Raw genomic sequence first — 26,214 nt, 5'->3', positions numbered from 1 at the left:
GGTGGTTCAGCAAACACATGGACATCAAAAACACTGAATCACAGTTTGATTGATTTCACACACACACACACACACACACACACACACATATATATATATATATATATATATATATATATATATATATATATATATATATATATATATGCAGGACACTATAGTCATTTATGTAAGTGAGAATGACAAAGTAAAGTAAACTGTGACATATTATACCCAAAAATTCTTCATACAGTGGACTACCAGTAAAATTGATACACATTTGGAACCAAAAATTATTCAGACACTTTGACCTGACCATGTTTTGCTAAAGTGTTATTTGAGATCTTGTCATATCTTATTAGCCTACCATTAAAAAAAGACTATAGTGAATAATCTGTAATAATGAATGAAATGTTCAAGGTGTCTGAATAAATTGTGGTTTGACTGTGTGTGTATATATATATATATATATATATATATATATATATATATATATATATATATATATATATATAGCTTAAAGAAATCGTCAGAAAATTACATCTTTGTTTAGCTCTACCTCCTCCTGAAAAACATTAATTTAATCTTTTTGAAAGGTATCTTTATTTATTTATTTATTCTAAACCACATCAGGTGATGATTATTAGGTTAAAAGTTAAAGGACATGATTCTATAAGGTAATATTCAGCACTTCAGAAACGGACAGCGACTCTTAAGTAGCACGTAGAGCGCGTTCTCGCGCGTTCATGTTAAGGGCATTTTTGGGAAACGCACGTGGAATTGCAGCGAGCGTTCGTAACCTTGCACATAGAAAGCGCTCTTAAGAGCTAAGATACATCGTTATTGGGAAACCCAGCCCTGGTTAGTAATAAGTGAAGCTGGTAATTCTGTTTGTGGAGTTGTTTAATCAGATCTTCAGAGATGTAATGTCTTTTATCTTTAGTTGATTTCATCTAAAGCTGTGGCTGAAGTCAGTTCTTGTGTTTCTGCTCATCTCTTTTTTCCTTCTTTCCTTCAGTGATTCTGCTTGACAACAGGCTTGTTAATGGTGAGATGACTCTATAAATAATATATAAATATTTTGTGGATCAGATAAGGTCCAGTTCTGGTTTATTTCTTTGCTCTTGGCTGACATGTGGCATTTCTATGGCCTGCTTGTGGCCCAGATCTGGCAAACAGGAGCGGTCCACCCAAGTGCCATCATTCCCGCCACATGTGGCCCAGATCATCATTCCACATGTGCCAGATGTGGGCTGGATCTGGGCCGACACAAAGTTGATATCTGGGTAGGAGATTGACAGGGTAGAGAGGAAATTGTTAAATAAAGTCATTATTTTTGTTTGGTTTTTGGGCACAAAAAGTATTCTCGTCACTTCATAAAATTAAGGTTAACTGTAGTCACATGGACTATTTTAATTATGTCTTTAATACCTTTCTGGACCTTGAATGATGGTAATTATGTTGCTTTCTATTCATCCTCATGTCGTACATACAGTCATGTGAAAAAGGAAGGACACCCTTTACAATTTTGTGTTTTTTACGTTTCAGAACATAACAAAAATCACCTGGTTGTTAGCAGGTCTTAAAATTAGGTAAATACAACCTCAGATGAACAACATCAAATGACATATTACACTGCGTCATTATTTATATAACAAAAATAAAGCCAAAATGAAAAAGCCATTGGTGATAACTAGGTACACCCTATGATTCAGTTGCTTGTAGAGCCACTTTTAGCAGTAATAAGCTGAAGGAATCATTTTCTGTACGACTTTATCAGTCTCTCTTACTTTACAGCGTTGCTTCAGTTCATTGAGGTTTGCGGGTATCTGTTTATGCACAGCTCTCTTAAGATCCCACCACAACATGTCAGTTGGGTTGAGGTCTAGACTTTGACTGGGCCATTGCAACACCTTGATTCTCTTCTTTTCAGCCATTCTGCTGCAGATTTGCTGATGTTCTTGTGATCATTGTCCTGTTGCATGGACCAATTTTAGCCAAGCTTTAGCTGTCAGACAGATGGCCTCACATTTGACTCTAGAATACTTTGGTATTCAGAGGAGTTCATGGTCGACTCAAAGACCTCATACATATATATGAAAAATAGGCCCACAACATTAAAGATCTAGTAGTATATTTAACTGTGGGCATGGGGAACATTTATCCACGTGTGCACCAAACCCATCTGGTGGGTTTACTGCCAAAAAGTTTTAGAACTTTTTGTAACAACTTTTACAAAATTCTTTGGATTATGTTGAAAAAGCAGGATTTTCTGCTGTAGAGCTGCTGTATTCAATAATATAAATCTAACTCAGAGATTGGGCTCTAATGAATTTAGCGATTCAGATCAAATAATGATTAAATGAAAACATAACTAACACCACCTGATCATCTTTTCTCTTTGCTTGTCTGGCTGTTATAACTCAGTTACAACAACCCAAACAAATTTTAATATTAAATCAAGGGTCAAGAGCCCAACTAAAGCAAACATTGATCAAAATTGTTAAAATTAAAATTGTGATTTTTCTTCTTTGGTAATTCTGCTTGTTAACATCAGGTGTCTTCAATAACGGTCAATCATCACTCAATTAATCACTTAATTATCTCATTAACTTTAAAGGGGGGGGGGGTATCAAACACAGTTTCTGCCAATCTCATGTTAATCTGAAGCACCTATAGAGTAGTATAGCATCTTTCATATCGCCGAAAAGTCTTTAGTTTTATCATATTTATAAAAGATACATACACTGTACCGAGTCTTTCCGAAAACAGCGGAGCGCCTGGAGGCGTGTCGTGTGAGCGGAGATAGAGCGACGAGCTGTCACAAGCACGTGCAGCTTTTGTGTAGAGATCGGCTGCAAGCTATCAATGGTCAGCTAAACAAATATATTTAAACACACGCAATACACCATCACATTATCCCTGGATAACTTTTGAATTACTGTAATGAATATAGCGTATAGTGAATGATGAATAAAGAATTTATAAATTCACTACATTCGTATTGTTTACATTATATGCACTTAGGCGCCTAAAGCACCTGAAGCAGTTTTACTCACCACCTGTGGCTCCGACTCATTACCGGGATCATTATTGCTGTGACCACTCCATCTTTCAGTTTCAAACGATCTGTAACTCCAGCGTAGAACTGGGCCTTGTTTATTAAACTATAAGCGGCGATCCTGAGGGCTCAAGCAGCCACGGAAAAACACAAGATATTCTCCATTCATTTTAACCAATAAAAAAGTGATTGCAACTATCAGTTTCTATGGTTATTTTAATAACAAATATTGAGAGCGCATCAATGTAATGTGTGAGTACAAAACTCTCAGCTCCCTTTAACGCTGGGTTCTTTGGGAAGTAAGGTTATCTTTCCCTCACAACCAAAAACACACTTCTTTGGTGACATTGTTGATTTCGTTAAAGTCCTGTGACTTCCGTAAAAACCCGAACAAAGCACGTTGATGAGCGTGCTCTTGCTCTCTCGCTCTGGTCGACGCGTGTGTGCTCGCTCTTCTGGGAGAAGTGCCCGTACAAGGAATTCTGACCATTCTGATGTCACACAGACACATACTTGAAAAAAAGACCCCGAAGTTTGTGAAGATTTGAAAGAGTATTTTTGGCACAGAAATACTCCGTCATAAGTCCAACTCGTGTTTTGAAACTTTGGCCAGGTTTAGCATGATAATTCAACTCTTTAACTGTGTAAATAAGTCAGAATGCATGAAATAGCATTATACCCCCCCCCTTTAAAATTCTTTCCCAATCAAAGATGGTTTGTGCTGTAAAAGTGCAGTGCAGTTTCACAATGTTCAAGATGGATGTGGTAGAACTTCACAATATGCTGCTAGAACCACAACTGTCCTCTGTCAAGAACAGTAGAAATTCCCATATGAAACATGAACACTGCTGTTTTAATATATTGTAATATAAGAAACCCAAAATATGTTTGAACATACCATAGAGACCATCAATAAACATCAACAAGGTTTTTGTGTTATTCAATTAGATGTTTATAATAAAAATAGTAATAAGAATTTGATACTACCCCCAAATATGAATAACCTCTTGTAGAAGACAAAAATATAAGGCAGCTAAATATTTTTGATATTTAGTTTTATTAAAATTTGTATAGTAGAAAATACATTCCAAAATATTATAAATTTGTTGTAAAATATTAAGTGAAAAACTGCTTTTAAAGAAAAATTGTGACTAATCTCAAAGTTTCTAACAAATATTTTATTTTTTTACATTACAAGGACAGACTAGCCCTGTTTGATATTTGTCATAATACAAGATATATATATATATATATATATATATATATATATATATATATATATATAATCAAGAAATCATTTGCTAACCCACACTTCCATAAAAGCCTTATTTTCTAAATGTACTTGACATAATGGAATATAAGTAATTGTCCATCACTAGGGGGTTTTAGTTTTGGAAGCAAAGATACTGTTGGTGAAAAATTTGTGGTCTTTCACAAAGTTTCCACTATATATGATACAGTATAAAAAGCTTGAAGGCTGAAGCCACCAAACACATGTTCCTCATTTTCTTGAATGTAGGGTCAACCCAAAGCTAGCCCAAGTCATACCATCAGTGCAAGGAAACTGACAAATAACCAATGTATGCGAAGAAGTAGAGTTTTGCAGTATTTTATTTACACTGTAATAAAAGTCCTGTTGATGCTACATGCATTTCTTTTCCTTGTGTAAAAAATCCTTCTTGCATAAACGCCAAACTAGGGCTAGATAAAAAAATAGACTCATGGATGATTGACACATGGAGCATTTATTGAAACAATTTGGAGAAATTCAAGTCAAAACCATGTAAATGTCAATAAACATTTCCAATAAATGTATGTATCCATGCCAGATATGCTGAAACCTTCATATAAACTTCAGGTAGCTCAGATGAATTACAGAGATCAGGGTCACCGAAAGATGTGACCCCAACAGCGGTTTTCCCACAAACCAAAGGACCTCCTGAATCCCCCTGTTATGTAAACACAAAGATTAAGTGCGCTTCATATATCAGTCAGTGTGTGGATCAAATGACAGATGATCTTCTACTGTACTTACGGTGCAACTTCCTCCATCGCCATATGTACACATCATCTGTGAAGCTGAATAGTTGTATTTTGCCCATTTATTTTCACATTCTGTGTTATTCATGATCTTTACATGTGTCTCCATTAAACGATTGCTAAGGGAGCCATTAATATTCAGTCTTCCCCAGCCTGCAACACTGCACACAGAATGCACTTCAATGTCCTCTTCTTTCACTGGTATGGATATCCAGTTGACTTTCTCGTTTTGTGTGACTTTTTTATCCAGCTGTAGTACAAAATCATATAATAGAAGATTTATAAAGTTATAAATAATATACTGTAAAGATTTAATCTCATTGAATGACGGTTTTCCAATTTTTTTAAATTCTATTTTGTTTGATCAGAACAACCAGTTTTAAGTCTTTTCCCTTAAGTTGAGATTTTTTTGTCTGGTTTATTTTCTGATCAAGCCTGTACTGATCCATCTTTGTACGTTCAGATAGCCTATATGCTGAAATGCACAATAAGGATGTATTGACAGCATCTAAGTAATACGGAGCCCCTAAAGGGACATATGATGGTGGGGGAAAAAAATGAGATGGGAGGAAAAATAATCGGTCAATGCTTTTGCGTTCTTTCGCAAATGTTTTGCGTTCCCCTGAGCTCCATAATACGAAAGCATTTACATATGCAAAGCTTTAGAAACAGAGGCTGCGTCCGAAATTGCATACTTTCTTGAGTAGGTACTAATTTTTGAATAAGTAATTACTTCATGACCACTAAAAAGTTCTATATAATATGAATATATGAATGTAATCTGGATGTACTTCATTTGAGTCAAGCATTTGCCATGTTGCCCTTATCACGTGATCTACCAGTTTCAGTTGTGTTGCTTCATCATCACCATTCACAAATCCTCTCACGTGGCCTGATGGGAGAGTAAAATGTCCATTGTAAGCACACTTCAGAATCTGTGTTTTAACAACGTTTAGCTCACGAGTTATTGATCCGGGAAGTTCGAATCTGTGATATTGCAAACTTTACTGAACACCATGAGTTAAAGGGAAATGAAAATTTGATGTTTATCAGCTTACCCCCAGGGCATCCAAGATGTAGGTGACTTTGTTTCTTCAGTAGAACACAAATGAAGATTTTTAACTCCAACCGTTGCCGTCTGTCAGTCGTATAATGCATGGCAATGGTAACAAAATCTATGAGAGTAAAAAAACATGCACAGACAAATTCAAATTAAACCCTGCGGCTCGTGACGACACATTGATGTCCTAAGACACGAAACGATCGGTTTGTGCAAGAAACTGAACAGTATTTATATCATTTGGACATAGTGGTGTATTAGAGGTAATAAATTATATAAATACTGTTTGGTTTCTCGCACAAACCAATCGTTTCATGTCTTAGGACATCAATGTGTCGTTACGAGCCGCAGGGTTTAATTTGGATTTGTCTGTGCATGTTTCTTTTACTCTTATAGATGGATTTCCCATTGACATACATTATATGAACTGACAGACATCACCTACATCTTGGATGCCCTGGGGGTAAGCAGATAAACATCAAATTTTCATTTTTGGGTGAACTATCCCTTTAAGCACTGACCGCATTTCTTTTGAGTCCAACAAGTTCAAGTTGGGTGGGAATGCAAAAAGTTTTGCGAGGGAATGCAAATATCTTTGCGAGGGAACATACTTAAAAAAAAAAAATTAAATACTTTTTTTTTTAATATATATATATATATATATATATCCTGCCAATTTTTTTTTCACCACCACATCCCTTTAGGGGCTCAATATATCTCATATTTTAAGTTATTTATTATTTTTAAAGATATAAGGTTATTGTATAAATATTTATCTAATAAGATATTGTGACGTTTTGCACTTTGCCAGGAGAAACAGGCAGGAGACGAGAATCCAGTTTGAAAGCCGAACGGGCTGTGGTTTATTTCCTCAACGTTTACAAACTAAAACGCGGGTATCAGGAGGTGTCTTAACTTCCCCAAAAATAACAAAACGCAGAAAGAGCTTGACTAACGTTTCCTCCTCTTGACTAACGTTCAACTCAATTCTCCTTTACTCTCCGCGCGCTGTGTTTGCCCCTCCCTCCTAACTCTTTTCCTCCCGGACACCTCCTCCCAACCGCAGGTGAATCAAGTAAAACACATTTATAACAGAGAATAAACAGTGTCATCGCCACACTATCATTTTGAACTGAAATGAGTAGAGATTGTTACCCTTAAAAGCATAATGTCATTCATAACAGGTTCCACCGTAAAGTTTGGATGCTGGTGGTAGGACATCACTCCGATGCGCACTGAACCCTCAGTCTTATTTTTTAGGTCATGTGCACCGACCACAACTGTTAAAGTCTCTGATCTGTTATTATAAAATAGATTATATTAATATAATAAGCTTTTTCTTTTAGAGTATAGCATGTCAAATGCCAAACAATACACTACCTTTCTCGACAATGTGCGGCAGTCAAGACAAACTCGTCAGAAATGAGGAATCCACCACAAACATGTTGCCAGTTCCTCTGAAGAGAAACCATGTAAGGTCTGGAGTGCGGTTTGGCTTCTGTGCCGTTCACTATACCCACATTCACACGAGCTGAGAGAGAGAGAGAGACGGTTAATTATATTATTAACCAGATTAATCAACATGCAGTTAAGTCAATCAGTCTTACCAGTGAAGGTCAGGTGTGGCAGAAGAGAGGCCAGTAGGAGCAGAGAGATGATGATGGTCATGATGAAGACAATAAGTGAGCTCTCAAAACACTGTAGAAATATAAGGGTGGGTGGAGACACTGAGCTTCTGGTAACTATTTATCAGACCATCTTCCAGGGCACCACAATGTCATATCTAATGATCAAATTCAAGTAAGCTGTAAACAAGACCAAGTGATTAATGACGGACTCACTGACTCATTTTCACTAGAATTATAATCATATGTTGAAAAGAAAAAAAGACCTTGATGTATTTATTTACTGCTTCTCTGGTGCTAAAAATCTTACAGAAAATGTAGATTGAAAATTGAGAATTGTGCATTATAGTGCATGCAACTCAAATAAAACATTTAAATAATAAAATACATTTTTTACTAATTTTGATAACATTGAAAGAAAAAAGTTTGCAGTGAAAATTTTCATCGTGGCCAGGGTGGATATGGTTGAACAGTTACAGTTGTGTGGCACAGCCGAGCTCATAAGCTCCACAACTGTCTGTCAATAGCAAAAACGAATTTGCACATGAAATGCTCTTACTTGTGATCAAGGCAAGCATGATTTAAAATTAACTGAACGGAATTAAAATATCTTAAAATGTATTAAAAACGAACAGGTCAGGCAGAAAATCCATATCAGACTACAACTCAAGATACTGGCTGCACGTGATGTTAACAGGAAACAGTTTTTTTTTTTTTTTTTTTTATCAGAACGTACTATCATTTTAAACTAATTGAGTAAAAAAGAGAGCTAGCAGATCTTATCAGAAAGAAATACTCAGAATGAAGATTGTGAGTTTAAAATAGCATTTTGTCAGTGTTGGGGGTAACACATTACAAGTAATGAGTTACATAATCAGATTTTCCAAGTAACTATGCATTACTTTCAAAATTAACAATAAAATAACAGTTACTTTTAAAATAAGTAATTTTAAAATAAATTCTCATTTATTGACTGACACCTTTTCCATTCTTATGTTGAGAAATCGTGAGCATGCAGAGATGTTGTTTGCACTGTGTGAACATGATGGTTTTTGTGGTTCTAGACTAAATGTGAACATGCATTTACTCATCTCACTTGCACAAAAACAGATTCTGTATTCTTCAAAATGAATAAAACAGTGAAAAGCAAACTGAATATTATGCAAACCTGCAATAATTAATAACACAAATATACTTTACGTATTAAATCTCATTTCTTTACTTAATTATACTTTATTAACCATTTTTTTGTTGCTGACTTTTGATTATTCATTACAACCATGCACCCTGTATTGTACAAGCGGAAATTTGCATTTCCTTCAACCTGAGGCTTATTCATTTCACTTTTTGTGTGATAGGGCCTTAACATTTGCCAAAAATAGAACAAGCAAGCCCAGCTAATGTGAGAAAAAGTAACATAACACATTATAACTAATGCAATTAGTTACATTTTTAGAGAGCAATGCAATATTTTAACACGTTACTTTTAAAAGTAACTTTCCCCAACACTGGTTCTTATATTATACAAACACCATGTTTATGAATTTTTGCAATATATGTGTTTGTAGTGTATACAGACCAAAAACTACACTACTGTTCAAAATTTTGGGGTTGAGACTGGGAAGATTTTTTAAATGTTTTTGAAAGAAGTCTCTTAGTTGTTGCACATGAAAGATTTGTTCTTTTTATTAATGTTGAAAACATTTGTCCAACATAATATTTTTGTGCTACATTTTCCCCCAGGATTCAAATGTCTTTAAATGGGTTCTTAAAAATTCTTAATGTCTGTGAGAATTTTCATGTATTAATCCCTTTTTTATTGCCAATGTGTGAACGGTTTATAATGAAACTTAAAAAACAGGACCTTCCCAGACTTCCGTTGTCTATTGAAGCCTGTAGACTGATTTTTATGTGAAGGACTCAGGATGTTTTTGCCAGGAAAATAAAAAGGATATGACATTTCCTAGAAGCCTATTTCTGTTTTATGACACATGAAACAAATGCTTATACAATGCAGGATAATGTCAATCTGTCATGCAATGTAAAGGTATTAATTTAAACTATAGTCTCAAATATACTCTAGAACCTATTTTCTCACCACCACTGTCATTTATATTTTGTTTGTTTATTCCTTCATTGAGAAAAAACACAAAGTACATATTTTTGCATATTACAATGTTTATTATGTTTATTGAATGAAGATTTTGGGGGAAATCAACTCAACTTTCAAAAAAACAAAAATCACCCCATTTAATCTGCAATTAATTCAATTAACATTTCCAATAATGCTCTTTATCCATGGAAGATATGCTGAAATCTTAATATAAACTTCAGGTAGTTCAAGTGAATTACACTGCTTAGGGTCCCCAAAGGATGTTACACCGACTGCAGTGTCTCCACAAACCAAAGGACCTCCAGAATCCCCCTGTTAATAAACACAGATCAACACATAAGTCATGATTTGTCATAATTTGTAACTTCACTGACACATAAACATTTGGTTACTCTGTTGTTGTGTTTTTTACATACATCACAGCTTCCTCCATTGCCATATACACACATCATCTGTGAAGCTGCATATTCTTTTTTCCCCCATTTACTTTCACATTTCATGTTATTCATGACCGTCACATTTGTCTCCATGAGGCGGTTGTTTCCTTTCCCATTTGTTTTTAAACTCCCCCATCCTGCGACACTACAAACAGTATCTGCTTCGATATCATCTTCTTTCGTTGGTATGGATATCTTCTTGATAATGTTGTTTGGTTCCACATGTTTTTCAAGCTGTAAACCAAAAACGGCATCATCATTAATAGAAAGATTTGATCGTCTTCCAGATGGGGGTGAGAAGTGTAATATAAAACAGACCAGACCACTAGAACAATTTAAATAAGTGCAGTTTGTTACCCTCAAAATCAAAATGTCATTATGATAGGATCCATTGGTATAGTCCGGATGCTCATGGTAGAAATCCACATTGAGTCGGTCCAAATTCTTTTGTTGTAGGTCATGTGCACCTAGCACAACTGTTAGAACTGGAAAACTGTTAAAAGAAACAAGTTATATTTAGCAATAACTTCTGTAAGTGTGGTGGTTTGGTTGCCGATGTCAGGACGAATATTTTACAGTACAGTATATGATTGTACTGTAGTCATGAAATGTATAAATAATTTTAAATAATTTAATAAATTTAATAATTATTTATTAATTATAATTAGCTTGCGTATTATTATTAAATTATTTATAATATTATAATAACATAAGTATTGTATTGAGCAATAATTAATAATATAGGTATCACTTATTAATTTTAAGCTAATTTAAGCTAATAACAATAATATAATTGAATAACTCAAGATTGCAGATGAAACAAGGTCTTACATGTATTTGCAGTGTGCAGCAGTCATGACAAATCTATCAGAAATTAGGAATCCACCGCAGATGTGTTGCTTGTTCGCTTGGACAGAAACCATGTAAGGTCTGGAGTGAGGTTTTGCTTCTGTGCCGTTCACTATACCCACATTCACACGAGCTGAGAGAGATATTGTTAGTTATTATGTTTCCTACTCACTGATTCATATTAACTTGAGTTATTAGTATTTTGTTTTGTCAGTCTCACCAGTGAAGGTCAGGTGTGGCAGCACAGAGGCCAGCAGGAGCAGAGAGATGATGATGGTCATGATGAAGATGACGATCGATGAGCTCTTGCTGGCTAAACATGGTATAAATATATATAAAAGGTGGGTGGAGACACTGAGCTTCCAGTAAGTTTTTCTTTCAGTTTGTGGTGTCATTAACTCTGATAATAAGATTAGATAATCTTTGTAGCTTGGCGATGAGATGATGAAACATGCTGACAGTGCACAGAGCTTTGAACAGTCCCTCCAGAAAAACGAGATTATGCGATCGCCTGATTTAATGCATAAACAGCCAAAGTCCGCATATTTATGCGGGGGTCGCATTTTTTTCAAATAGCCTACGCCGCACTTTCGCCGCATAAATTGCCGATTTCAGCAAGCAAAATATGCGGGGCTAGCATGATTTCATAATTCCTGTATTTTCGTTGCAAAAAAGTCACATATATCTTAGTAGAAAGTTGAAAAATGTTGCGTTTACTTCACACAAGTAAAGCGCCATTATTTTCCCCTATTGCCATGGGAACCTTATGAAGTGACGTAACTACGCGACGTGAACATCATCTGCAAGCCGCGGTGAAACCAGGGTGAAACCATGATGAAGAACGCAAATCATTCTCATTTGCCAACAAAAATAATCGCAAAAGACCGCGCGAAGCAGTTTCCCGGTGTGTTACATGACAGTTGTTAGATTGCACTTTTTTGTTACAGAACAGTACCAAAACCTTACAGTTGTAAGTAGTATATTAGTAGTATGCAAAATAATTTACGTTGCAGTAAGAGATTGAACTTTGTGCATTGGAAGCACTTAATTTAACAGATGTCTGTTTTGTATAACTACCTCTAAAACAGGAAGCACACATTTTTTATATATATATATATATATATATATATATATATATATATATATATATATATTTTTACAGAAGTCGTTGAATATTCCTTTTGTAAAGCTACAGAACTTGTTTGACTCAATGTTTTGTAAGTTTGAGCCATGTGTTAATTAAGGTCTGAAATAAAACAGAATGAGAATTTAAATAATCTGTGATTTAGTATCCTTGCTTATCATAGGAAGTAATAAGAAATTAGGCTACTCTTTACATTAAGGTAGTAGCCTAGTGAGAACAGGGTGTTGGGGGAAATCACCTTTTTTTTCTCTTTTTCATCAAACCGCAGTTTTTGCAAGTTCCCGCAATTTCATCGCATAAAATTGCAAAAATATCCCACATATTCCATCGCATTTTTTAAGAAAACGTGCCGCAAAATCAAGGATTTTGTAAATCATGTAAATCTAGCCATTCGAAGTGGAGTTTTTTTCTCATAAGATGAAACAAAAAAGAAAAGAAAAGATGTTTCTGCTTAGTTTTAACTTAAAGCTGCTGTAGGTAACTTTTGTAAAAAAATATTTTTTACATATTTGTTAAACCTGTCATTATGTCCTGACAGTAGAATATGAGACAGATAATCTGTGAAAAAATCAAGCTCCTCTAGCTCCTCCCAGTGGTCCTATTGCCATTTGCAGAAATACACCGCTCCCGGTAAGAAACAACCAATCAGAGCCAGGAGGAGTGTCTTAGCAGTGTCAATCAATCAAGCTCGCGTGCGCGCTGATCACACTCCTCTCATGCACAGTGTACAGGCGTCAAATTCAAGATTACCGGTGTGCCGAAGCTTTGCTTATGGCGAAATAAAACGATGTTATATGCAAAGGACCACCCTGAAATCTACAAGAAACCATGCCATACATAATTTGTCAGTCCTGTTTTGAAATTATCTTAGTTGTGTAGTTCTTAAAAAATTAAACAAATCAAGCAGGGATACTTACTTGTCAAGCAGAAATGTGGCTGACTCTGCATCGGTTTTTAATCCGTTCAGGACACGTAGCTCCCTCCACCTCGGAAAAGCCGCACCGATATTTACCCTCGTTTTATTTCGGGCTCTATCTAATTCTTTCTTTTTGGCTTTTTTATCATCGTCATCTGTCTTTTTCCGTTTACCCGTCTTTATTTTATGAGCAGGTGCCACTCGAGGAATTGGCAGTTTGGATTGTTTTTCCGCCATAAGCAAAGCTGCGGCACACCGGTAATCTTGAAGCCTGTATGCGCTGGCGCTGTGCATGGGAGGGGTGAGATCAGCGCGCACGCGAGCTTGATTGATTGACACTGCTAAGACACTCCTCCTGGCACTGATTGGTTGTTTCTTACCGGGAGCGGTGTATTTCTGCAAATGGCAATAGGACCACTGGGAGGAGCCAGATGAGCTTGATTTTTTCACAGATTATCTGTCTCATATTCTACTGTCAGGACATAATGTCAGGTTTAACAAATATGTAAAAAAATTTTTTTTACAAAAGTTACCTACAGCAGCTTTAATGAAACTCCTAAGAAATGTACATAGGTTTTTACAGGCTACACCGCTAGAGGGCGCACACATGTAAACAATTATCTGTATCTTTTAAAAATGCTTAGTGCTCAAGAGACTTACTATCCTAATTCAGGTTTGCATATGCAATGATAAACAGGTCACATGACCCTAACTGCGTTGACAAGATTATTTTACATATTCAGTCTAATGTATTTCCTATGGAGTCAAATTAATGCCTTAAAGTTTTGCACAAAAATAAAGTTTTTGCAAAACACAAAAAGAATTGAGCAATAAAAAAATGTTTTGCAAACAAAAATAAAGAATTGCAAAGGAAAAATAAAGTATTGAGCAGAAAAAAATAAGTTTTGCAAACAAAAATAATAAATTGCAAAATAAAATAAAGTAGTGCAAAAATAAAAATATAATCAATTACAAAAATCAATGACAGCTGTAATCCTATTTTATCTTTGCCACATATTTTCCATGCTCAAACCTACTAAATCATTTGCAACGCTCATTTTATTCTGCGTTTCAGTCAAGCGTGCGCTCACGATACCGGTTTTCTTTTGCGCTGCACTTTTCTGTGCGGATCTCTTTATGGCACTGGTTTGACGTGGGGGTGGAGTCAAGAAACGGGGCACGCCCCCGCGAAATGCATTGGAGGGGAACGTAATCAGCGACAGGTGAAATAATTCTTTGACATGGTTAAAAATAATGAATGGTTTGTTTTTGTTGGTTTGTTTAGCATATGTTGTCGCCAATTACGACCCCCTCCAATGCATTTCTTATAGTAATATGACCTGTTGTGCTCTGTCTCACTGCCTGTATCCACTTTTGTGTCCTTAAACATTCGTTTTTTGGGGTCGACAGCTTATAAAAACTTATTTCTGGGTTTTTTAGCTTGTTAGCTGTACACCTTGTCACACAGCAGCTTTTAGGCATTGTTCTGTTTTTTTTGTAATGAGTCAGAAAAGACAAGGAGGCAGCCTCATGCATTACAAAGTCAATGGAGACGGTTGGATTGTTTTTCCCCCGGTGGGCATGGTTTTCAGATTATGATAAATGCGCTCTGTCTCTATGCTTGATCTGTTCTGTTGCGATCTGCGTCTCCTGCCGATGACGTGTTTCGCGGGGGCGTGCCCCCGTTTCTTGACTCCACCCCCACGTCAAATCCAGTGCCATAAAGAGAACCGCACAGAACAGTGCAGCGCAAACGAAAGCCGGTATCGTGAGCGCACGCTTGACTGAAACGCAGAATAAAATGAGCGTTGCAAATGATTTAGTAGGTTTGAGCATGAAAAATATGTGGCAAAGATAAAATAGGATTACAGCTGTCATTGATTTTTGTAATTGATTATATTTTTTATTTTTGCACTACGTTATTTTATTTTGCAATTTATTATTTTTGCTTGCAAAACGTATTTTTTTCTGCTCAATACTTTATTTTTCCTTTGCAATTCTTTATTTTTGTTTGCAAAACATTTTTTTATTGCTCAATTCTTTTTTTTGTTTTGCAAAACTTTATTTTTGTGCAAAACTTTTAAGGCATTAATTTGACTCCATAATTTCCTGCTATGCTTACATTGCACTGGAGCAGAGCCATTTGAAGCATTTTTTTCTAGATACATTTGTGGTCTTTCTTAAAATAGCATGCAGAGCAAACAGTTTGCATAATGCATCTAGACAGGAAGTTACTGCAATTTTAAGAGGTTGTAACACTGAGGACCATTTGATTTATTTTTCTTAAAACATGACACTTTTTTAGAACAAGATGTGGGGAAACATTTGTTAAACATTTGGAAACATTTTTTATTAAGCACTAGTACTACAGATCTTTCTTTATTATTATAAAGTCAATAATTTTTTTCAATTATATTTTTGATCCATTGAAAGTATGCTTAAATCTTAGTATACACATCATGATGCTCAGGTGAATTGCAGCGATTTCCAAAAGATGCGACCCCAACAGCAGCGTCTCCACAAACCAAAGGACCTCCTGAATCCCCATGTTAAAATTCAAGGATCAGTGCGTCACTAAAAATCCAGTTATTACCTTTCTCTCTTCAGCACATTGAGACTACTTCATGCATTGTAAGTGTTATATACATTGAAATGTGTTTATTTATTGTTCTATTATTGTATTTGTTAATTACTAATATTATCATTATTACATTTTTAGAAACCTTTTTACATACCTTACAGGTTCCTCCTTTGCCATATACACACATAATTTGTGCAGCTGAGAAGAACGTCCATTTCCAAATATTTTCACATATTTTGTTATTCATGATCTTCATGTTCATTTCCATTAGGACTGGGCTTGGAGTGCCATTCCTTACTAAACGTCCCCATCCTGCAACACTGCAATCAAAATGTGCTTCGATGTCTCCTTTTGTCTTTGGTATAGAAATCCATTTGACATTTTTATTATTTTCGACTTTTTTCTCTAGCTGCAATCCAAAAACTGAATTAGTGTTAACAGGCATGTGTTTAAATGAGCAGGTATCATTTTGAGCAACTGGTATAAATGCAGTCTGTTACCCTCAAATGCATGATGTCATTTCAAAAAGGTTCTTCACTGTAATCCAGATGTCTGTAGTAGGACTTCAGTGCGGACAGCTCCTTCATTCATTTTTCATAGGTCATGTGCACCAACTACAACTGTCAGCTCTTCTGTTCTGTTTACGGAAACATTAATCTTAACTTCAGCTTTTAGGTTTCTTTATTCTTTCAGAAAAGATTGTGAAGGAATGATGAAACCATTTAAATAAGATTTTAGTTTTAAATGGGGGGGGGGGGTCTAATGCTGTTTCATGCATTCTGAATTATTTACATTGTTAAAGAGTTGGATTATCATGCTAAACATGGCCGAAGTTTAAAAAAAAAAAAAAAAAAACGAGTTGGACGTATGACGGAGTATTTCTGTGCCAAAAATACTCTTCAGATTTCATACAGATTTTGGACAGGTTTTTTTCGAGCATGGCACTTTATTATGTAATAAAGGGTGGAATTCATTGTACGGACTTGGCTGACATGTGGCATTGCTGTGGCTTGCTTGTGGCCCAGATCTGGCAAACAGAAGTGGCCCACACAAGGGCAGTAATTCAGTGCAGCATGTGGGCCAGATCATCATTCCACATGTGCCAGATGTGGGCCGGATCTAGGCAGACACAATGTTGCTATCTGGGTCTATAGGTACTCAAGATTAACATGAGATTGGCTGAAACTGTGCATGTTATGTACCCTTTAAACTTCTTATGAAGATTTCAGATGACCCAACACCATATGACACCAACTGTAAAAATGAGTGGCTACTGGTAGCTCTTCTTTGATTATGTGAATTTGCTGGCTGATAACAGACCCACTACAGAGTGTCCGGTTAGAGACTTTACCACAGATGATCAGGTATGTGGGAATAACCCATTTATTGTCACCACAAACTCAGTACACTGAAGAGATGCTGTTTTGCATGTGTGTGTGTGTGTTGCCTTTACTGTAACGTGTGTTTACGTGTGTTGGCATGTGTTTAAATCATTTTGAACAACTGGTATAAATGCAATTTGTTACCCTCAAAAGCATGATGTCATTCTGCCAAGATTCTTCACTATAATCCAGATGTCTGTAATAGGACTTCACTTTAATGTGGACAGCTCCTTTTCGTTGGTCATGTGCACCAACCACAACTGTCAGCTCTTCTTTTCTGTTTGTGGAAACATTAATCTTAACCCTCAGGGGTCTGAGGATTTTTGGGGCCCTGGAGAAGTTTTGACATGCCCTGACATTTGTGCTTTTTTCAGTTGTTCATAAACATATAAATGGAAAAAGTGTCATTACACTGTATTCAGCACAAACTAGGCTACAATAATATGTGAGGAACATGTACGTACATGTTTGTATTTTTGAAGGAATAATGTTTATGCGTGGTTATTGAAAAAACAAAAAACTTAAGTCACTGAAATAAGGCCAAAAAAAGTATATTAAATCTGTGTTCATAAGACTTCTAGGTATTGGAGGTTGTAGACTAGAGTTTTTGCTTCAGAATGAAGTAAAAATTATCCTTCCTACTCCTTCATATAAAACAATAGAGAGATTTAAATTTTCTAAGACACTTTTGGTCAAGAAACACAGTATGCGAGGAGGCGGGAATCCTCATGTATAATGGGTGATTCTCACCTGAGAAGACAAAAGAATTGAATAATAATGACCTGAAATGACTTGCATATTAATGAGGCCTTTCAGTCAGGTAGGCTGTGAAAAAACCCTCTGTGATCATGCTAATAACAGGATTAAAGTCCACTCAGGACAAAAAAACATGATTTTTGTGATCTCATGCATGCACGTATTATTGCACATGATATGAAGAAAATTTTGTATAGGCCTATGTTAAATTACACTACCAGTCAAAATATTGAACACATTATAATGCCATTATAATGTTTTTAAAAGAAGTCTCAAGTCACTAAGCAAATAATGGTTTTCTATTTTAATATACTTTCAAATGTAATGTATTTCTGTAATGCAAAGCGTCTGAACATTCCTACCTCTAGGGCATTTCATATAGGCTACTATATTTGTTATATTATAGAGCCTAAATGTTGATGTGCAGTTGACAAACTATACATCATTAAAAAGATCTAAGACTCAAGCTTCACATTTTGACTCTTAAAATCTTATATTGACCATAATTTCTTAATATGCTTAAAAGCATACACATTTGGAGAAATATTGATGGATTCTCATATGTTTATATCAATTTTCTATACAGAGATAATATTTATTATTCTATATTTATTGTCATTACTATGAGTGCTGGATACTGTGTTTTCATCATTCATACTTGCAGCCGGAGGGCGCTCTGCCCCTTTTGTCCACAAATGCCTCAGTAAAAGAAGAGGAATATCATGTGACAATCAAGGAACTAACAGAGGCAAGAGATCGCTAAATATGGCTATTCAAAACACTTTTGAAGACAATAAATACACGATTGAGATGATGAATGCATGTATTGCCTCTGAATTTGCGTCTGAATAGCGCTGGCTCCGTGGGCGTGGCCACATTAGCGGATAATGAGCTGAATCACGGACTTCTGACATGGCTCTCTTTTCATACAGATTACATAAACACAGAAGGTTTGTTTTCGATTTGACTTACATGTTTTAAAACCTGACATCTTAACGTTTTTTTAGACATAAGTGTAATTTTTTTGTCATTAGTATTCACTAAGTTACAGTTCATTTTCTAAGAACTATCAGATTGGACTTCGTTCAGAGGGAGATGAGAGATCACGCATCATGTTAGTTTTCTTTATTTTACAAAGAGCACAACATTTTGTTTTTACTCTGAGTGTTCACAAATGAAAGAAGATATTCCACAGATTAAAATGGTGTATAACTCTTAATTGTATGTGCAACATTGACGGAGTATTTTGAGTCTCTTTCACACTGATAAGAAAAAACCACTGTGGTATCGCCGGCGATACCTTCAGACCTCAGAGTGTTAACTTAAGTTCCCTTTCAGTCAGTCACATTCGATGTACATCAGTAGTGACCGATGAATTGGGATATCGCCAGAGAGCCCTATCAACTTTGAGTGAAACTAAACAAGCCAATGGAATTGGCGTGCGATATTTGCATAATGCACACCGCCCCCACAAGGCGCATATAAATACGAAAGTGGATGTAACTCTGTACTCTGTCTTTCGCTTTGGAGCCAACCTGTTATTGAAGAGCCTTTGTTTTGTCATGCTACAGCGAAGCCACAAGCTTTCACAGAGCGAACATGACTATCTCAGTGTTGAGGTCTAGACTCTCGTTCCTTGGTTCTCAGGGAGCAGGGGTCCCCTCCCCTATGCCCCGTTCGGCCATTTTCTCTGGCTCTGGCGCGTCAGCGTGTAGGAAGGGTGACCTGAGGATCACAGTTAGGGCTGCCCCTATTCCCTCAACAACACTGCAGCCTGTGGTGTTGCTGGAGGATTGTGCTGGCCCCTCTGTCGAGCAACCATCCCTTTCCTTTAGTGCACCTGCGGACAAACAGATGTCGATTGCGGCACCGGAAGGTGAGCTTGAGTCCTCGGGAGATGAAGACTCGGCTGTGCTACCTGCCTCTGGGACCTTAGCAATGCCCAAAGCCGATCCCGAGTTGACAGCTATGCTTTCCCGGGCCGCCAAAAAGGTCGGGCTCATCTGGAATCCTCCACTGCGTCCCAAACCTTCTCGGTTTCTGGGATCCCCCAGTCGAGCAAGCCATCGCAATGCAACTGTGTCCAACAGCCGCTGGCTGGCGCGGTGAACCGCGTCTCCCATCCCGGGCCTGTAAATTCTCGTCAAGCCTGACGGAGAAAGCTTACGAAGCCTGCAGACAGACCGCCTCTGCCTTGCATGCCATGGCCCTGCTACAGGTCTATCAGGCCAAAGCGCTCATGGACATGCCCCAGTGTGGTCTTGACCAACAGCTGCTGTGGGAGCTGCATGCCGCCACCGACCTCACCCTCCGGGCAACTAAGGTGACGGCTCGCTCCGTTGATCAAGCGATGACTACACTTGTAGTCCAGCAGCGCCACCTGTGGCTGACCTTGGCAGATGAGGGAGACCGATAAGTATCGTTTCCTGGACTCCCCCATGTGTCAGTTCGGCCTATTCGGTGACACGTTCGAGAGCTTTGCCCACCTGTTCTTGGCCGCACAGAAGCCAACTGAGGCTATAAAACACATCCTGTCCCTGCGGTCCGCTGCTGCCTCCACCCCACCACTGGCTGCGCAACCTCAGTCTGCTCGTCTCAGAGGGCACCCGTCTGCGTCGTCCTCTGCCCCTGCTAAGACTGCAAAGTAGCAGCCTCTCTCTGCCAGACAGCAGGGAGCAACGATCGACCTGAAGGACACGTACTTTCATGTCTCAATTCTGCCTCGCACAGACCCTTCCCACGGTTTACGTTTGAGGGTCGGGCATATCAGTACAAAGTCCTACCCCGCGGCTTTACCAAGGTCTTGCTAGTGGCTCCGTATTGGCCCACTCTGACCAGGTTTTTGGAACTGACGCTCCTTGCAATGGTACCTCCTTGGCCCATTCCTCTGAGGAAGGACCTTCTGACTCAGAGATGGGGCACCCTATGGCACCCGCGTCCAGACCTTTGGACCTTTCGGTGACTCTCACTTTATCATGAGACCCCGGCCTGGATATGTGCCCAAGGTTCCTACCACTCCCTTCAGAGATCAGGTAGTGAACCTGCAAGTGCTGCCTTCGGAGGAGGCAGACCCAGCCCTGGCTTTGCTCTGACCCGTCCGCACTCTACGCCTGTACGTGGATAGAATGCGAAGCTTTAGGACCTCAGATCAGCTCTTTGTCTGTTACGGAGGCCAGCAGAAGGAAAAGGCTGTCTCCAAGCAGAGGATGACCCACTGGATAGTGAATGCCATTGCCTTGGCTTATCAGTCCCAAGGCGTGCCTTGCCCGCTCAGGTTAAGAGCTCACTAGACTAGAGGAGATGCCTCTTCCTGGGCGCTGACGCACAGAGCCTCGCTGACAGATATCTGTAGAGCTACGGGCTGGGCGACACCCAACTAGATTCTATAGCCTTCGTGTGGAACCAGCATCTTCCCGTGTACTCGCTTCCAGTAGCCAGTAATGCGAAGAACCCGTTCTAGTGTCGGCTTGCTATGCCACTCCCGCCCCCTGGATAAGTGCATCCATTTGCTCCAGTAGAGTTCCCCACTTGGTGAACCCTGTCGAGTTCCTCCGCCTCCCCTTGTGACTCGGACATTGTGGAGTGTCTGATGCCAGGCCAAACGTCCGTCTCTGACATTGATGTTTGGCTGGGTGCCATATGTTGTGCCTGTATCTTTCCCTTAGCAGAGCCAGCTCTGCTGTCACCTGTCAGATCTCCCCCTATCTATAGGGTAGGTTGTGGCCCCAGCAGCGTCCCCTATGGGTTCGCTTCCCCAGTGTTGTCTAAGTCTTACAGTAGTGGGTCTTGCGGAACAGCAGTAGGCTCTCTTGGTGTAAGCTCGCCTCCTGTGCAAAGTCAAGGAGGACAAGAAGCAGGTATTGCTAGTGGCTCCGTATTGGCCCACTCGGACCTTGCTCCTCACGACAGCACCTCCTTGGCCCATTCCTCTGAGGAAGGACCTTCTGACTCAGGGACGGGGCACCCTATGGCACCCACGTCCAGACCTCTGGAAGCTCCATGTCTTGTCCCTGGACGGGACGTGGAGGTTCTAAGTGATCTACCCCAGTCGGTCGTAGACACCATCACTTCCGCTAGAGCTTCATCCCTTCGAAGCTCTCACTCTGGAGGGTAAACCCTTTGAAGGGATTAGGGCATAGGGATGAGCCCTTCCGAATGGAATGTAGGGCGAAAGTACATAGAAGTGTGCCATTTGGGATTCAGCCTCGGTTTCTGAGATTTTCGATTTCCGAAGGCAGAGCATACATGAATATTCATGAGTTTCTCAGTTGATTATTCCATAAGGGTAACTATATTTTTAGTGTCACAGCTGATTTATGCCTAACAGTTTATAATGTTTTCATTAGTAGGCCTATGTACGTTTTGTGCAGTTGTCTGTAACTGTATGACTGGCACTATGTGTAACAGCAGAACAACCTTAGGCTATCGTCTACAATGAGTTGAGCTCATTGTTATCTTCCTTATTTGTACCTTGCAATGTTTTAAAACTCGGTCTTTTGTTAGTTGTTATCATTGAGTACATCACTGCCTGTAACAACTGAAATAAACCTGTATAAATGTTTATGAGGATTAATATCTATTCTGGTATTGTTCTTAAATTCTTGTTAATTTTGATATATATGATGTATTGCTGTTCAAAAGTATAGTATTAATAAAATTCTTTGTTTAGGCTCACCAAGGCTGCATTTATTTGATCAAAAATAGAAAACAAATCTGTTTTTGCCTATTTTCATGAATTTTAATATAATTTTATATAATTTATATAATTTATATTTATATATTATTTTAATTTATTTAAAAAATATTGTACATAACACATTTCTCTTAAAAATAGATATTCATTTGTGTATTTATATATACATACTAATTACACACAGTACTCACACATATTATGCAAACTCAAACTTTTATTATGTATGTGATTAATCATGATTAATCGTTTTCTTTTTTTTTTTTTAAATATCTATTTAATCCTTGTTGAATAAAATTAATATAAAAATAATTTGGGGGGCACTGTAAGATACATGTGTTGTTGTTGTTAAAAAAATTGTTTTAAATAAATAAAAAATTGTCATTAAAAATTAAAGAGTGGTAAATATGTCAAAATCTTTAAGACTAAAAATGTTGTTTTTGATCTGAGAATAGTTTTCTTATGTGTCATATTTTTGTACATTAAGGGACTATTAGCTAAAGTTTGTTGTTGGCATGTCCATGGCCCATGTTTTTGTATAAAACCAAATATGTTTTGATCCAACAGTTTAATAGATTCAACAGTCCCTGGGACTGGGACACTTTTTGCCATTGAGATGACTGGTGAAAATGTTTCCCAATCAACCTGAATTCATGGCAAATAATGAATGTTTTGTTGTGTAACAAAATAAATTGTCCATTTATATCAGTAATGATCATCATTGTATATCCAGGTACACAAGTGACACATGGTCAAAAGAATGGATGGCAGAGAATAACAAAGGGTTGCAAAATAGGCCACTTTTTGGACATTATTTCTTTCATTTCCAGAGGGATGACCCAGTTTTAAATCTTCATAAGGTAACAGAAGTAGCAATACATCATTCAAATGGCAGCTGCGTGTATTTAACAATATTTTATTTATTTATTTATTTTCCTGTAAGAAAATCAGTAGGCTAGCCCATAATCCAACCGAACTCATTTATACGGTGGCCCAGTAGTGCACAACACAACGAAATTAAAAAAGCAAACATAAGTTCACAACACAACGAAATCGAGACACAACACAACAGAATCGAGCCACAACACAACGGAATAAAGCCACAACACAACGAAATCGAGCCACAACACAACGGAATCAAGCCACAACACAACGGAAATGCTCCCGACCACTAGGGGGCTCTCAGAGCTCGGTAAAGTTAGTTTTCCTTGCCACTGTTCTATAGAGTCGGCAGTAATATCAATACCACGATTAGTTTAAACAGTATGTAACCACTGCATATCGACATGAAATATTAATTCAATATCACCTACGTGCAAAATACCTTCATATTTAGGCCTATACTTGTGAATGATTTGACGCGCTACCACGGCGCATGATGAAGGGAACGTCTGCCAATCCCACTAAGTGGTTAAAACGTATAATTTGTATTCATTAAAATTACTTTTAACATTTAAAAACAGACATATTCAAATTCCAAAGCTTGTCAGTCTTACCAACAGGAACTAACAACCTTTGGAATTTGAACATGTCTGTTTTTAAATGTTAAAAGTAATTTTAATGAATACAAATTATACGTTTTAACCACTTGGTGGAATTGGTGGATGTTCCCTTTATCATGCGCCGTGGTATCGCGTCAAATCATTCACAAGTATAAATATGAAGCTATTGTGAACGTAGTTGATTTTTAATTAATATACCATGTCGATATACAATGCTTACATACTTAAAACTAATCATGGTATTGATATCTTTGTAAAACTGTCGACTTTATAGAACAGTGGCAAGGAATAGTAATATTACCTAGCTCTGAGAGCCCACAAGTGGTCGGGAGCATTTCCGTTGTGTTGTGGCTTGATTCCTTTGTGTTGTGGTTTAATTCCGTTGTGTTGTGGCTTTATTTCGTTGTGTTGTGGCTTGATTCCGTTGTGTTGTGGCTTGATTCCGTTGTGTTGTGGCTTATTCCGTTGTGTTGTGGTTTAATTCCGTTGTGTTGTGGCTTGATTCCGTTGTGTTGTGGCTTTATTTCGTTGTGTTGTGGCTTGTTTCCGTTGTGTTGTGAACTTATGTTTGCTTTTTTAATTTCGTTGTGTTGTGCACTACTGGGCCACCGTACATTTAGGTGTTCTGGGATGCTTGGTTTTACTGTGCGGTTGAAAAATTAAACCAAACGGAAACCATGAAAAGAAAATAGTTTCAGCAACATTTTCAGCATTTGTCACCAACCGGAAATCCAGATAATGTTGTTTTGTTTTTAAACCGAAAATCTCGGAACACCGTACCAATTCTACATGTGTGTAAACACTGCAGATCACTGATTGGTCAGAGAGAATCGTCATTCGTCACTACCAGCATCATTGGATTTATACACCCGCTAGCTAGATTTAAATAGCGAGTAACAGCCACAGCAGTATCATTTGTTCGCGAAACGATTTGTTTTAAACTACCGTCGCACGCAACTTGAAAAAAGAAATGGATGTATAGTGGTTAGTAGACGAGGTGCGGGTCCACGACAGTAGAGGCAGCGCAACTATAACGATCTACTAACTGCAGTGGAAAAGCAAACCGAAAGTAAGCGAGCCGAACCACGTGGTGAAAAAGTTCTACTATAGATGGCGCGAACCCCTGCGAGAACTTCGATGATGCCAACTCTGAATCAACATGCACCACTGCCAAATTTTCTTTATAACGTTATATTGTATTGCAATCATGATCACAACTTGTAGTTGCTTTAATGAGATCATTGTTTCTGCCTTACTGAATACATAATGTTAGCTAACTGTATGATTTATATTATTTTAGCACTTTACATTTTTGACATATGGACATTACTTGGACACAGTCACCGCTGATAACAGATTACTCTAAATTGTAATGTAGAAACGTGCATGTTTCTGTAAAGCTGCTTTGAAACGACATGCATTGTGAAAAGCGCTATAAAAATAAATGCAAATTGAATTAAATTGAAAATTCATGATACTCAGAAGTACAGTCTTACTTTCCACAATGTGCAGCAGTCAAGACAAACTCATTAGAAATTAGGAATCCGCCGCAGGTATGTTGAGAGTTTTTCTGAAGAGAAACCATGTAAGGTCTGGAGTGGGGGATGGCCTCCTTGCCATTGATCACTATACCCACATGAGATGAAAGAGATGCTGCTATAAGTAACTTATTCAGCACCAATTAATTATTATTAAAAACCAGTAGGCTATGCTGTTATAATCAGTCTCACCAGCGAAGGTCAGGTGTGGCAGCAGAGAGGCCAGCAGGAGCAGAGAGATGATGGTGATCATGATGAAGACGACAAACACTGAATGTCTGCAGAAGAAGCAGAGTATAACTGTTTGTGGGGACTTTCTCTCTTTGTGATGTCAACACCTTGGGAATTTTTTTTCAAATCCTTGTGGTCTTATGTATAAAACCAAAACTTGTTACCATCATGTTTAAGAAGCTCATCTGGCAAGCACCAATAATGACACTGGTGTGTGGAAAAAAGCAAGGTCCAAAGTTTCTTTAAGGCACATAAGTTCATGCAATGGCCACTTTTGTAATACCCTGAGACACTTTTCTATGTTGGTAAT

General features: G+C 37.8%; 3 protein-coding genes across 4 annotated transcripts; all 3 read right to left on the bottom strand.

The window, feature by feature from the left end:
* Positions 1-4,613: 4,613 nt before the first annotated feature.
* On the bottom strand, positions 4,614-7,953 carry LOC125280617 (mast cell protease 1A-like). The gene is made up of 5 exons (XM_048211279.1): positions 7,748-7,953; positions 7,521-7,671; positions 7,296-7,437; positions 5,076-5,330; positions 4,614-4,989 (listed from the first exon to the last, which is right to left on the bottom strand). Exons 1-5 carry the CDS (start codon positions 7,806-7,808, stop codon positions 4,831-4,833), a joined length of 768 nt encoding a protein of 255 aa, XP_048067236.1. The 5' UTR covers positions 7,809-7,953; the 3' UTR covers positions 4,614-4,830.
* A 1,956-nt stretch (positions 7,954-9,909) lies between these two features.
* On the bottom strand, positions 9,910-13,284 carry LOC125280616 (granzyme B(G,H)-like). 2 transcript variants are annotated; one of them, XM_048211278.1, is made up of 6 exons: positions 13,226-13,284; positions 11,385-11,477; positions 11,147-11,297; positions 10,673-10,808; positions 10,295-10,549; positions 9,910-10,190 (listed from the first exon to the last, which is right to left on the bottom strand). In XM_048211278.1, exons 1-6 carry the CDS (start codon positions 13,254-13,256, stop codon positions 10,032-10,034), a joined length of 825 nt encoding a protein of 274 aa, XP_048067235.1. In that variant the 5' UTR covers positions 13,257-13,284; the 3' UTR covers positions 9,910-10,031. The 2 variants fall into 2 exon arrangements, with proteins under 2 accessions (XP_048067235.1, XP_048067234.1); XM_048211277.1 differs by lacking the exon at positions 13,226-13,284 and having other exon boundaries at positions 9,911-10,190; positions 11,385-11,933.
* Positions 13,285-16,591: 3,307 nt separating this feature from the next.
* On the bottom strand, positions 16,592-25,962 carry LOC125280726 (mast cell protease 2-like). The gene is made up of 3 exons (XM_048211469.1): positions 25,866-25,962; positions 25,632-25,761; positions 16,592-17,464 (listed from the first exon to the last, which is right to left on the bottom strand). The coding sequence occupies exons 1-3, from the start codon at positions 25,924-25,926 to the stop codon at positions 17,296-17,298; spliced, it is 360 nt and encodes a 119-aa protein (XP_048067426.1). The 5' UTR covers positions 25,927-25,962; the 3' UTR covers positions 16,592-17,295.
* Between the last annotated feature and the right edge of the window lie 252 nt (positions 25,963-26,214).

The sequence above is a fragment of the Megalobrama amblycephala genome, linkage group LG12, assembly GCF_018812025.1.
Source record: "Megalobrama amblycephala isolate DHTTF-2021 linkage group LG12, ASM1881202v1, whole genome shotgun sequence".
Classification (NCBI taxonomy): Eukaryota; Metazoa; Chordata; class Actinopteri; order Cypriniformes; family Xenocyprididae; genus Megalobrama; species Megalobrama amblycephala.
This window is presented reverse-complemented; position numbering and strand designations above follow the sequence as displayed.